Source organism: Myotis yumanensis, unplaced genomic scaffold (assembly GCF_028538775.1).
Source record: "Myotis yumanensis isolate MYYU_CA2020_CCGP unplaced genomic scaffold, mMyoYum1.0.hap1 SCAF_14, whole genome shotgun sequence".
NCBI classification, from domain to species: domain Eukaryota; kingdom Metazoa; phylum Chordata; class Mammalia; order Chiroptera; family Vespertilionidae; genus Myotis; species Myotis yumanensis.
This window is the reverse complement of record NW_027223765.1, coordinates 36537452-36551033: the sequence shown is the minus strand read 5'-3', so window position 1 is coordinate 36551033 and position 13582 is coordinate 36537452. Positions and strand designations below refer to the sequence as shown.

Below are 13582 nucleotides of genomic sequence, written 5' to 3'. Positions count from 1 at the left end.
TGGTGCAGAGTTTCAATGGTGATATTATGCCAAGTATGAGATCCAGCAAGACAGATATATTCAGGGTGGGGCCTAAAGCAAGAGGATTGGGCCATACATGACTAAAGCCCTAGATGAGCTGAGAGTCAGAGACAAACTCAAAAAACCACAACCAGGCAAATGGTCAGGAGTCCAAATGGCCAGGGCCAGAGGTCAAGAAGTATTTAGTTACCAGATATCAGAGCAAAGGAGTGACTGTTTTTCTGCCTCCATTTCCCCAAGATCATTTATCTTCAGGAGATCCAAAAATACTGTCTGGCCCTAACCCATTTGGCTCAGTGGATAGAGCATCAGCCTGCGGACTCAAGGGCATGTACCTTAGTTGCGGGCACATCCCCAGTGGGGGGTGTGCAAGAGGCAGCTAATCAATGTTTCTCTCTCATCGGTGCTTCTAACTCTCTATCCCTCTCCCTTCCTCTCTGTAAAAAATCAATTAAAAACAAAACAAAAATACTGTCTGGAAAGGCCACTATTAAAAGTAAAGCACATGTAAAATAAAAAGCAACGTACTGGCCAACTCTACTTGGAAACGTCCTACTGAGACAACGATTGGAGAGCAGTCATGCTGCTCAGCCTGTGTGCATTCTTTACTACAAATAAAATCAGAGAAGCGACATCTACTCTTTGGTGTTCTTGAAGGTGACTAAAGTGTTTCATTGTTACATGTCTCTTATGTCATCTCTCTCTCTCTCTCTCTTTCTCTCTCTCTGGTTCCTTTTAAGGCACTCTAAGCTATGGAAGGTCCTCCTACAGAGCTATCCCCTCCCTCTGAGCTCCAATCTCTCAGTAAGAACTCTACGTGCCTACAGGGCTTTCTGTCTAACAAAAAGTTGGAAAACCCACTGACCTATAGTAAACTACATTCTGAAAATACCCTCACCAACCATTATAAGCCTGGGGAGGACAGGTTACCACTGTTGGGAACAGACTAGCAATCTGGAATCTCAAAAGTTCCACTGATGACCAGGAACTCCAGCAGAGAAGAACAAAGAAAGGTAAATCAGAGGGAAGGTGCCATCAGAGAGGGCAACCTGCTTCCTGAGACTAAATTCTTCACTTTAGACAAGACTCTCTTTTTAGTACTTCCTGCCAAAGTACTTCCTGAGTACCAACAGGGAAGTGAGACTAGTATGTGCCTCTAGACTGCAGTTCCTAGTTTGATCCCATGTGCCCCAAAGCAAAATATCTGCAAGTGGTTGTGTGCCAAGTCCAGCACAAGGACATCTACATTCATTCATTCAATCAACAAATATTAGGTTCACCTGTTATATAACAAGTGCTATTCCAGGTGCTAACAAAACAAATGAACAAAAGAAACAAAAGTCTTGTTCTTACAGACTTTCAATTCTGGTAAAGAGAAGAAATAAACAAAGAAGGGGAAATATCATATAGTCATAAGTGCTCTGCTAAGAATTCATGTCAGCAGACCCAGTAGTTACTCCAGGGCTACTTAAGATTGAGTGGTCAGGAATTGACATGCAAGCTGAACGCAGAATACCTAGAAGGAGCCAGCCACGTGACAATCCAGACGAAGAGGATTCCAGAAAGAGGAAAAATCTAAGTGCAAAGGCCCAAAGCAGATCCAAGCTTGGAGAATTCAAGGAACCAGGAAAGTGGACAGGTAATGTGGCCAATGTAGGCAGAGCATAGCTTTGTAAGCTGAGGTAGGGTTTTGGATTTAATTCTCATGCAGTGAGATGCTACTGGAAGGTTGGAAACCAAGAGTGACATAATTATATTTAAACTGTGTAAGAATTACTGGTTGCTGTGGGGAGAACAGATTATGAGGACAAGAGAAGAAGCAGGCAGACCACATAGGAATACTATCTTTCAACTGGGGCCTATTTTGCTATTTTGCACTCCACCCCCCAGGGGACATCTGGGAATGTCTGGAGACATTTTTGGTTGTCACAATTTGGGGAGGGGAGTGCTACTGGTATCTATTGGGTGGAGGCCAGAAATGCTGCTCAACATCCCACATTGTGCAGGACATTCCCCCCTCAACAACAAAAAAATGATCCAGCCCAGAATTCGGAGAGTGCAGAGGTTGAGAAACCCTGAGTTAGGAAGATGTTGCCATGGTCCCAGCAAGAGGTGATGGTGGTCTGGGTCAGAATGGTGCAGATGGAGAAGGGAGGAAACTCGCTGCAATTAATATTTTGAAATATTAAAGGTTTTCTTCCAGATTTCCTTAGACCCCTTGGACCTGATTCAGGCAGGGAAAGCATTCTGTGTTCATTGCCTCAGAGAAAGACAATACAGAGAAAGACTCAATTCTTGGCTTTTGACTTTCCAAAGCCTAGCCCTCAGGGAGAATAAAAAGATATGTGGATTATGGACAATAGCTATGAGAGAATGTTTGATGACAAAGTGCCAGGTTATCACCCCTCTTACCCACCTTTCTCCTTACAGCCCTACACGTGAATAAAGATTTCAGGGAGTCAGGTGTATACAGATTTTATGCATGTATAAGAAAATAACCTGCACCCTATGTCACCCCAAACAAGCCCAGGAACAGAGAGGAGCTGGGCCACTTCCCCAGGCAGAGCCCCAGGGAGACACTGGAGGAGGAGAGAGTGCTGGGCGTGGCAAGACAAGCCTGAGACAAATGTCCAGTCCCTCACCATCACGGCATGTGGGCCCCAGGATGACCCCTGATGCCTGCAAATCACATGGAAGGAGATGAAGCGGGGGCATGCAAAGGAGCCTCGGGATTTGATAAAGGAGGATCACTGTCACAGACTGACCCCTGAATACCCAGTAAGAAGGAGAAGAGACCAGCAGTGCCAAATCAAGCAAATGTCCTTAAGTGCTGCCTGTTTCAACCTGGATTTGGGATACAACACTGGAGGAAATGAGAGAGGAAACCCCAAATTGACTTCGATTTGTTGCTGCCACCTCCAACAGAATAGAGATGTGAAATGGAATTAAGTTACAAAATATAAAGAAAAGCACATTTCTCATGCACCTGGATTTTTGGCTGAGATCTGTTCATTCTAACGTGCAATGGGCCATGGGCTTCTGTGTGTTCATCTGCACCATTATCACCTGGCACTAACTGTGCAATCCCAGGAGCAGTGCCTAGGCCCATTCAAGGCACCTTGAACACTGCCTGCAGCCTAGTGTACCCCCTTACTGTCATGCACAGATGGGCACATGTGTACATGCCATGCATATTGATCAGGGGTGAGCTGTCACCAAATTACCATTTAAATCAATGGTTGAGCGCTCTGTAATTGGAAATGTCAAAACCAACATTTTCTAAGTGACCTCAAAAGAGCACACTGATATCACTTAGCTGAGCTGGATATGCTTTTGTCTTACCGCTTCCCTTCTTCAAATTGCCCTCTGAAAGAAGTATAAAAATTAGGGAAATGGGCAAAAGACAAAAAAGAGAAAGAATCTGGATAATCCACAAACCATGTACATTTCCAAAATGTAATCTCAAGAACAGGGTCTTAAACGATGTTCCATGCAAAGGATCTATAGATGAAATAAGTTTGAGGAAAGCCCTGACCCCTTTTGGAGACTCCCACCACTTAACACATTCAAGGTTCCCAGAAGTCCTGTGGGAAACAAACTTATTTCATTCAGTTTATGCTAAAACTTCCAAAACCTATTTGACCACAAATTTTTTCCACCCAACACCTCCACTTTCATAGAATACACCTAAAGAAACACTACTCCAAACATAAATTGGCCTAATAATTAAACAAATTTAAGAGAACAGAGCCAAAATCCCACTCCTGACCAGCTAGGATATTTTAGAAATAGCAACAAGCCATCAGGAATGAAGCATTTACAAGTGCAATTGAGCCCAGGACACAGCTTTCTGCGTCCTGTGTTAGGCCAGAGGTTCTGAAATTCAGCATTTTTAGAAGGTCAACCCCTGTCACCTTCTTGGCACTTAGAAGGAAAGGGCCAGTTTCTGAACCAGCCTAACCTCTTCTCCTGATCTCTCCAATCCTTAACCTGTCATATACTTGCCTCATTCTGTTTTCCAAGGCACCACTCAGCTCTGCCTCCCAGGCAACCTCTCCTTGACAGCCAAGATATTTTATAAACATCAACAAGCCATCAGGAATGAAGCATTTACAAGTGAAACCACTGCCACGGCTTGCCCCACCCGCCAGAGCAATTCAACTCCATACATTTATTGATCACCAATTAGATCCCAAGAACGAGGCTATAGCAATAAATCAAACAGATAAAGCTTTTGCCCTTCTGGAAATATGGTCTAGAAGTGTCTGCTAGTCAGAATCCTTTTCTGAACATCAGTTTCCACATCTGGGAGGGAAAAAGTAGGAGACTTGGACCAGAAGACACTTAAGATTTCTGTTTCTCTCGGCCCCCGTGAGGTAGGGACGACCCCGGTGAGGTTGAAACGGCCCTGGTGAGGCTCAGACGGCCCTGGTGAGGTTGAGACTACTCCAGTGAGGTTGGGACAAATAAAGGGGACCAGTATGGACTAATGAACAGGTGTAGATACAGAAGCAGAGCAACATTGAACAGAATGTTAAACTACAATGGGGAGCCTGGGGAGGGTTGGGGGGGGGATTAAGAGACCAACTGAAGGACTTATATGCATGCATATAAGATTAACCAATGGACACAAGACACGGGGCGGGGGGGGCGGGGGGTAGGGACCGGGGGAATATCATGGGGGGGAAAAAGGAGACATATGTAATACTCTTTGTAATACTTTAAGAAATAAAAATTATTAAAAAAAAAAAAAAAAAAAAAAAAAAAAAAAAAAAAAAGATTTCTGTTTCTGTATTTCCAGGTTGATGAAGGTAGAGCTTATGCATATACAAGAAAATACATGACCTCTGTCATGTATTTGTAGTATATATAGACTCTGTCAAGTCTATAGGAGTGTTTCCAGTCAGCTAGTTTCCCAAAGATGACTCCCTGTGGTGGGAGTGAAGGGACCTGACAGAGCTACGGGACATCAAGTGGGGACTAAGAGAGGTTGGATGAGAAGGTGCGTGAAAGTGTTAGGGAGGGTAGGAAGTCAAAGATTAAGACCCATCCCAGAATGCCCCCTCCAAAGAAGAAACCTTTGGATTTCAGAGCCATGTTGCCTTGGTGTGCATCTTGCCTCCCTACACAACCAGAAGTCAGGAAGACTGGTTTAAACCCTAGCTCCGCCACTATTGGATATGTAATCATATGCAACTTACTTTGTTTCCCTGAACTATAGCCTTTAATCTATAAAATGGGACTAATAATGACTATCTCTCAGAAGTACTGGGATCACAAAATTAGATGCTGACTAAATGACTGAGACCTAGAGCTAAATAAAATTTAATTACCTCCCACTGCTAAATAAAGCTGCATAGCCTGAAGCATGGCTTATAACAGTCACTAAATGAATGGGTGAATGAATGAATGAATGAATGATAGAGGTTTCTGCTAAGGAAAGGTCATCCCTAACAAATAAACGTTTGTTGTGAAAACTCCAGAAATGGCCAATATAGACCCCCACATCCACTAATTCCCCGGACTGGGAGGCGCCTGCAGTACAGTGCTCCACAGCCACACCCCACCCAGACTGTGACAAATATCACTTCATCAAATATCATCTTGGCTTTCAACATATCGGCCTTCACCAAATCCCTACTAATAAATGTCTCCCCTATCAGAGACAAAGAAGGAAATTCAGCAAGCCAATAAAACCCCTGCTTTCAATGGAACAGAAAGTATGGGTGTTATCATGGGCTAAATGTTTGTGTCACCCACACACAAATTCAAATGTCAAAGGCCTAACCCCCAATATGATGGTATTTTGTGGTGGGTGTGGCCTTAGGAGGTGATTAGGATTAGATGAGATGAGGGTGGTGACCTCCTGTTTGGGATTAGTGCCCTTTTAAGAAGAGAAAGACAGAGAGCTCACTCTCATCACACACTAAGGAAAGACCATTTGAACACACAGCAAAAAGACAACCATCTATAAGCCAGGAAATGGACTCTTAACAGAAATTGTATCTGCTGGCACCTTGATTTTGGACTTCTCAGGCTCCAGAATTGTGATAAATAAATGTCTGTTGTTTAAACCACCCAGTCCATGATATTTTGTTATAGCAGCCTGAGCTAAAATAAATGTCAAAGAAAATAACTGCTTGAGCCATGAGTCATAAGAGTAAAACTTATTAGTAACTTATCAGCCACTCCCCCAACCATCGTGTGCCAACCACATTGGGGAAACAAAGATGACCATAAGTGTTTTTGCCCTCAAGAGTTCAGAGCCAAAGGACTAAACACAAAATTGTAATAAAGGATAATAAGGCTCAGAATAGAAGGGCAGATGTGAGGGAATCACGAATTCTGCCTAGGAGAGTTAGGAAGGCATCATGGAAGAGGGTATCATTTGAGCTGGCACTGAAGGATGGTTAGGAGTTGGTGAGACAAAAAGAGGAGGGATGAGAGCAGAAAATGGGGAAAGAATTTGAGGTAGAAAAGTGTATGCAGAATCCAGAGACAAGGGACGTGGTTGTAAGAGCAGACAGGCCTATTTATAGAGAAAACAACTGAAGATAAAGCAGGAAAATTGGCTGAAGGCCCATCACCAAGACTTTTTATGGACTTCACCTTGTAGGCCGGAAGTTGCAAACTGGTGGGCCATGAGCTGAAACTGTCCTACTGTCAGGTTTGTTCAGACACTGTAGTGTTTTTTAAATCTGAGTTGCCATTTAAAAATCAAGAGATTGTCTTTATGGCCTTAGATTTGGCAAAGAATTTTTAGATATGACAATAACATGAGGGAAAATAGAAAAATGGATAGTATGAACTTCATAAAAATTAAAAACTTTTGTGCTACTAAGGACACCATCAAAAATGTGAAAAGACAACCCACCGAATGGAAGAAAATATTTGCAAATCATGTATCTGATAAGGGACTTATATGTGGAATATATAAAGAATACTTACAGCTAAATAATTTTAATGAATTTTAAAAATAAAAATCAGGCTATTTTGTTTTAAAATCCAGATTCCCTTGAAACACTGAAAGAACTGGCCACTCTGGGCTCACATTTCATGGCGATGACAAACTGAAGCTGCGCAATGGCTCCCTCCTCTAGATAGCTCCCTAATCAGCCACCATCCCTATGACTCCTCATTGCTTTCCCAACTCAGCCTGCATTCCTCACTGAATCCTGTTGAAGGCAATCAGGGTTCCGAAGATGGTTGTCCAATCATTCTATGGCACAATCTCTTTAAGACTGAACTCATCTGGCCCTCAGTTGGAAATTTTGTGTTTTGTGTGTTGTTGTTTTCTTCACTGATTCTTTTCACCATATTCCAAGAAAACTGTTAGAAAGCCAAGAATATACCATATACTTTGCATCTCTCAAAACACCCAGCACAAGACTAAGAACAAAGTAGTATTGAATGAGTGCATGAACGGATGCATTCTCTGTGATCTTCTTCAATACCTGCTTTTCTTCCCCAAAATTATAGACTTTTGCTATTAAGATAGACTAAAATGATGAGAGGCATGTAATAAAAAATAAAACACTAAAGTCAATCACTGCGTTTCTATTTCAATTTTCCATTAGGTTGAAATGGAAATGAGAACTCTGAATAAATGTAGAACAGACCATTATGTCTGACAGCAAGATGAATTAGAGCCCAAGATACTGAGAATGCCTGCAAATAAGATTACCAAACACTATCAGTGGTCTTTGAGAGAATTATGAAAAATAGGATAGGTGCCAAAAAGCTGTAGATGGGCAAATGTTGTTCTAACTTCAAAAGGGGAACAAGTTATAACTTGCCAGTTCCTGACTAGAGAATATGATGTCACTCTCAGGCAAGATTCTTGAACAGATTTGTAAAGGGACATTTGTGAGCACACCAGTCAGGAAGCAATGTCCACTTGGAACGAGCACAGTGTCACCAAGAACAAATCATATCAAATTCATTTCATTTTCCTTCTCTCTGACAAGGATCCTAGCTAGTGGATTGAAGAAATAGGGCAGATATAAATATATATGTTTGCAATGAGGGGTTGGGCAGTGAAAAGGCTAATTGAACCCTTGGGCTATATTAATAAAAGCATTACATACAGCGTAAGAGAGGTGGTAGTTGTTTTCTTTCTCTGACCACATCTAAAGGATCTCATTTAGAACTCAGTACCACTCTTGAAGAAGGCTTTTGATAGTATCATCTTTTAGAGGTCTATTTGGCAAAACCTCTTTAAAAGCATAAAGCTCAAGAGGATGCGGAGAAAAGGGAACACTCGTGCACTGCTGGTGGGAATGCAGACTGGTGCAGCCACTATGGAAGACAGTATGGAGTTTCCTCAAAAAGTTAAAAATGGAACTCCCATTTGACCCAGTGATTCCACTTCGAGGAATATATCCCAAGAAACCAGAAACACCAATCAGAAAGGATATATGCATCCCTATGTTCATAGCAGCAAAATTTACCATAGCGAATATCTGGAAACAGCTTAAGTGCCCATCAGCAGATGAATGGATTAGAAAACTGTGGTACATCTACACAATGGAATACTATGCTGCTGTAAAAAAGAAGGAATTCTTACCATTTGCAACAGCATGGATGGAACTGGAGAGCATTATGCTAAGTGAAATAAGCCAGTCAATGAAAGAAAAATACCACATGATCTCACTCATTTATGGATAATAAAGACCATTATAAACTGATGAACAAAAATAGATACAGAGGCAGAGCAATATCGAACAGACTGTCAAACTACAGCGGGAAGGCCAAGGAGGGTTGGGGGGTGGGAGAGAGGGGTAAGAGATCAACCGAAGGACTTGTATGCATGCATATAAGCATAACCAATGGACACAAGACACTGGGGGGTAGGGGAGGCCGGGGGAATGTCAAGGGGGGAAAAAAAGGAGACGTATGTAATACTCTTTGTAATACTTTAAGCAATAAAACAAAATATTTTTTAAAAAGCATAAAGCTCTCATCCAGATTTCTGCCATCTGTTGGAAAATGGAAAGATCTGGCTGGGCCTCCATTCTTAAATGGTCAACTGGTTGAATCCAGGTAGTGATTGCCCATTTGTACAGGACATGCACCCTCAGGCCCATCATAATCACTACCACCCCTTCTTATATTGCCTTCGCTGAGGTGGTGGAACACCTGTCACAAATCATCTTACTTGGCCATCATCACTCATTTATTCTACGTGCCAAGCACCCAAATGTACTGGAGTTTGCAACCGAGGATGCAGTAGAGTCAAAGGAGAGTGAAGATAAGCAGCAGAGGATTATTGTAACTCAACAAATGAGGATAATCATAGTCTAGGGGCTATGATCAGAGTCTCCAAACATCCAATGGGCAGTCATGGAGAAGAAGCATCTGTCTTGTTCTATGAAGTCCCAAGGGGCAGATACTATAGAACCAATAAATGGATGAGAGACTTATTTAACCCAGCATAAAACCACTTACAACAGCCAGAGCTGTCCAAAGATAGAGTATGTGGGCTTTGGAAGTGGTGAGTTCCCCATCACTGGAAATGAACAAGCATATGGTATACTACTGCATTGCAGGTATTTAATCAAAGGACTTCAAGTATCTGATGAAGCAAGAAAAGGCATGAGTCTGAAATTTTTTACAACAGGAAGAAAAACTGCTTTGAGACATTTCCTTTGTTGGGTCAATAAATTCTCCAAAAAGAAATAAAAGACAGTACATTTACAAAGAACTCAGTATCATTTTTAAAAAATCAAAAGTTCCCCTCCCAGAAGTCACAGAGGACAAAATCTGTCTAACTAGGTGGTGTGTTTGCAACAGATTGACCAAATGCTGCCCAGGGAGAAAGAGAACTGGCATCAGGCATTATTTTTGGTGATTGGTCAAACATTCTTCAGAGGCAAGCAACAAAGGCAAGGGATCAAAGTAAGAGGGAAAACAATGGAATGCCACGAAGAGGCAGCCATCCCCGCCACAAAACTGCCATCTGCTACTGACATCAATCCTTCCAGGGGCAGCTGCAGGCAAACAATGTATCAGGGAACGCTGGGCCTGGCAGAAAACCTGCTGCCTTCACATTTCAGCCTTGTGACCTTGGGCTAGTCATTTAACATTACGAAGCTTCAGTTTCATCACCTCTAACACCGAGTTCATGTGAACCCTTTCTGAACCTTGTGTAAACCAAGAGTAGTGATATCTGGGAGTGAGCCACAGAAACTGTAGAGCCCTGTGCACACAATAATAATGATGATGAACAAAGAATTTTGAAAGAAAAGACTCCAGATGGTTTGGGGCACAGCAGCATCCTGACCTTAATTGTGTGGGTGTCAACACTAAAGGAATAAATTTAAACTCTTGTAAGTAGAATGCAGAGGCGTTTAGAGTCTGGAAGGGACAAGATCATTTGGGCACATTTCCTGCTGAAATGCATTACCTTGTACTTGCAAATTAGTTTTTAAAATAAAGGTGAAATGTAAAAAGTAAAAGAATCAGCCAGAGCCATAAATGTTTAATAGATCTTCCAGCAAAGTTCACTGGCCCAGTGGTAGCAATCCTTCAAAGTAATCAGCACATATCCTACCAACCTGTCCAAAACTCAGCATCCCCTTCTCTACTATGGCTTTTTCCAAGGGAACCTCCGTGTATTTTTAAAAAACCACACAATTTAGTCTTAGAAAATATAAACTCCCTAACTGGGTTTTTGTAGTGAGCAGTCAGGTAAATTCAAATCTCTGACAAGGGCTTGTTTCTAAATTTTCAGCGAGGCTGAAACATCATAAGTCACTGTTTTCTACACTGAACTGAACACTAAAAGGGAGGAGAGCAGAGGGTTTTCTGCTTATTTCATCCTGGGGTCTACCCAGAGGTGATTAGCATGCGAGGTTCAACCAGAACTAAAAGGCACAAGACAGTTGGCGAGACTGGAAAAAAACTAAGGCTCTCCCCTGATGGCTGCTCCCCTCCCAAAGTTTCCCAAGCATCTGAAGCGTGTACAGAAGCTGTGACTGCCCGGCCTTCGGCCGTTCCTGGGGAGGCAACCGCCTTTCTGGGTCACTGAGTCTTGAGCTGCAGCAGCACCTAGAAGCAGGTGTGGCAACCTCAGATCGGCTGAGCCCCAAATAACCAACTTGCCCAACAGTCTACTCATCACCTCAAGGGGAGGGAGGCACCAACATCCACTGAAGATGTATCCTGTCTTTACTCTTTCTAAGAGAGACCACAACACACCCGTTCACAGCAAGGAGAACTGTGACCAGAAAGAAAACAGATGCTAAGAGGGGCAGGCCCCAGCTTCCCTAAGGGTACATCCTCAGAGAAAGGGTGAGCATGAGGAATGGTGCTTTCAGGTTTTCCTTGCCAAAGCTAAGCCTAGAACTCATGAGGGTGGGAGAAGTCTGGCCTGTATGAGGGTTCTGCCTGCATTTGTCTATGCGATTGTGTCCAGTGTCCTTTTCGCCTCGCTACTGTGGATTTAGGGAGGGGCTTCTGAGAGGGGTGTGCACCGAAGCTGGAACACGCAGCCAGAGGTCATCTCACCCTCCTGGCTGGCTTCCCCTGGCACCAAGGAAGCCAGGCAGCACCTACCAGCCAACACAGCGCACTGAGCTGTTGGCTTTGAATGAAAGCTGATGACCCTAAACGCTAGTGCATGGGAGGTGACTGGGGCTGCACACTGCAAGAGAATATATTTTCTGCACCAAGTTCCTTCCTTATACCTAAATGCCTGCATTAGTTTGGATCAATACGCCCCATAACAGTTAATCCATGGCAACCCAGGCCAACCAAGAGACTGACAAAGCAGTGCAGCCTCCCTGTGCTACTTCCCTGGGCACATGCATGTGAATTTCAGCCCAGAGAAAGGCGCAGAGGCAAAGCAACAACAACATCAAGGAGAAAGAAAAAAACATAGTAGACCGTAACAAATAGACACCATATTAAGGGACTTTCAGGAGGCCTTAGAGTGACATGTCACGGCCAAGATGATGGAGTACCTGAGACACTCCTAAATCCAGGGTCGGATCCTCCTCGCACACCTGCAATGCAGTGATCGCTACCACTTCATAATCCATACACCCAGCACCAGCGCTCTCTGCAGCTGAAACCAGTCTGGACTTGTACAGCTGCCACTGTTTCTCCTCACAATAAGATTATTGATGCATAACAACATTTCATCATGGCAGGGAGGAAAACGGGGAAAAGCCAAAGCAAGGGAATAAGAAAGGGGAGGGGAGGCATGAGTCCCCGGCCCGCATCTCACCTTTTATTTGGGCTTCATATTCAGCAATGATCTCTTTGTCTTTCTTGAACTTAGTTTGAGATGACATCTTCCAACGTGGCCAAAGGCACTGACAGGCTATTTAATTTATATCTTCTTTTCTTCCCGTATTCTCTCTCACACGGCTCTGGTCGATTTCACAGGTTTAGGGGCTAATCTCTTTCACTTGGCTGCAGAGCCAGGAGGGGAAAAAATCCCTCTCCTGGAAGGAAAATAATCTTTACTCGCCGAAAAATGTCTCTAGTAGATTGGTCTGGTCAGCTCCTCTTGCAAAAGAAGAACCACCACCCTAGGAGCACAGTAACCTGCCCCAGATTTTCAAGATTTTTCTTCAAAAAAATAAAAACCAAGAGCACACACACACACACACACACTCACACATGCACTTGCACACTCATCTGAACACGCACACACACAGTCACAATGCACACACACACACCCTCACTCACACCCATTCACCCACTCACACACTCACACACACACAGACACACATCCACAAGAGGTGCGGCGCCTCCTTGGTGCTGCAGTCAGTCTCTGTCTGTCTTTCCAAGGCTCTGCTAAGGAGATGGTCAGGTTGCCAAAGGGCCAGTCATCTCGCATCCTCCCTCCCTTCAGCGCCTCTGCTCTGATGTACAGTGAGGATCAAAGCCAGAAGAGCGAGAAGGAAGTTCTGCTGCAAGGCTTAAGCTCCGGTGAACCCAGAGTAGGACTGCTCGCCCTGCAGGGCTGGCTGAGCACTCCCCCACCAACCTCGCCCTCGTCACTAAGCTCCACCTCCCGGATTTTATAACAACTGACACATTGTAGCCTACAGGAGAGCAGAACTCACTGCAAGCAAAAAGGGGAAGAGACAGTCACAAAAGGGAAGGCAGCAGGAAAAAGAATCAGGCTAGGAAAGCCAGAGAGGCCCCTACAAACTCCTACCATTAGCAGTGGGATTAGGGAATTTTCTTCCAAAATCTCTGAAAGGTCCACCTTTTCTTTGTACTGTGCAATTTATCCAATTTCTTAAAGCAACAGCTCTGTGACAATTTGTCACTCTGTGGGAATTGTCTAACAGAGTTGAGGGGCTGACCCATGCAGGCATGTTCATTAATATATTTTTGAGCAATTGTGGGGTAGCAGGGACAATGCCAGACGTTTCAGACATGCAGATTTGCAAACCCTTTGAGGGCCAGCACGCTGGAAACACCCAGCTGCCTTTGTCTCTCGCTGGGCTTTAGGCAAATTAATTACTCATTGAGCCTTAGTTTTCTCACCAATAAAATGGGCTCTCTTTAGAGCCCATTTCATTCAACAAATATTTACTGAAAG

At 43.6% G+C, this 13582-nt stretch overlaps 1 protein-coding gene across 5 annotated transcripts in view; it reads right to left on the bottom strand.

The window, feature by feature from the left end:
- SRGAP3 (SLIT-ROBO Rho GTPase activating protein 3) overlaps window positions 1-12960 on the bottom strand; it is a 230801-nt gene extending 217841 nt beyond the window's left edge. For all 5 annotated transcript variants that reach the window (XM_070390687.1, XM_070390688.1, XM_070390689.1 and 2 more), the window contains exon 1: window positions 12251-12960. In XM_070390687.1, coding sequence (XP_070246788.1) covers window positions 12251-12317 — 67 coding nt within the window. In that variant the 5' untranslated portion in view covers window positions 12318-12960. The remainder of the gene's footprint in view (window positions 1-12250) is intronic.
- Window positions 12961-13582: the final 622 nt, after the last annotated feature.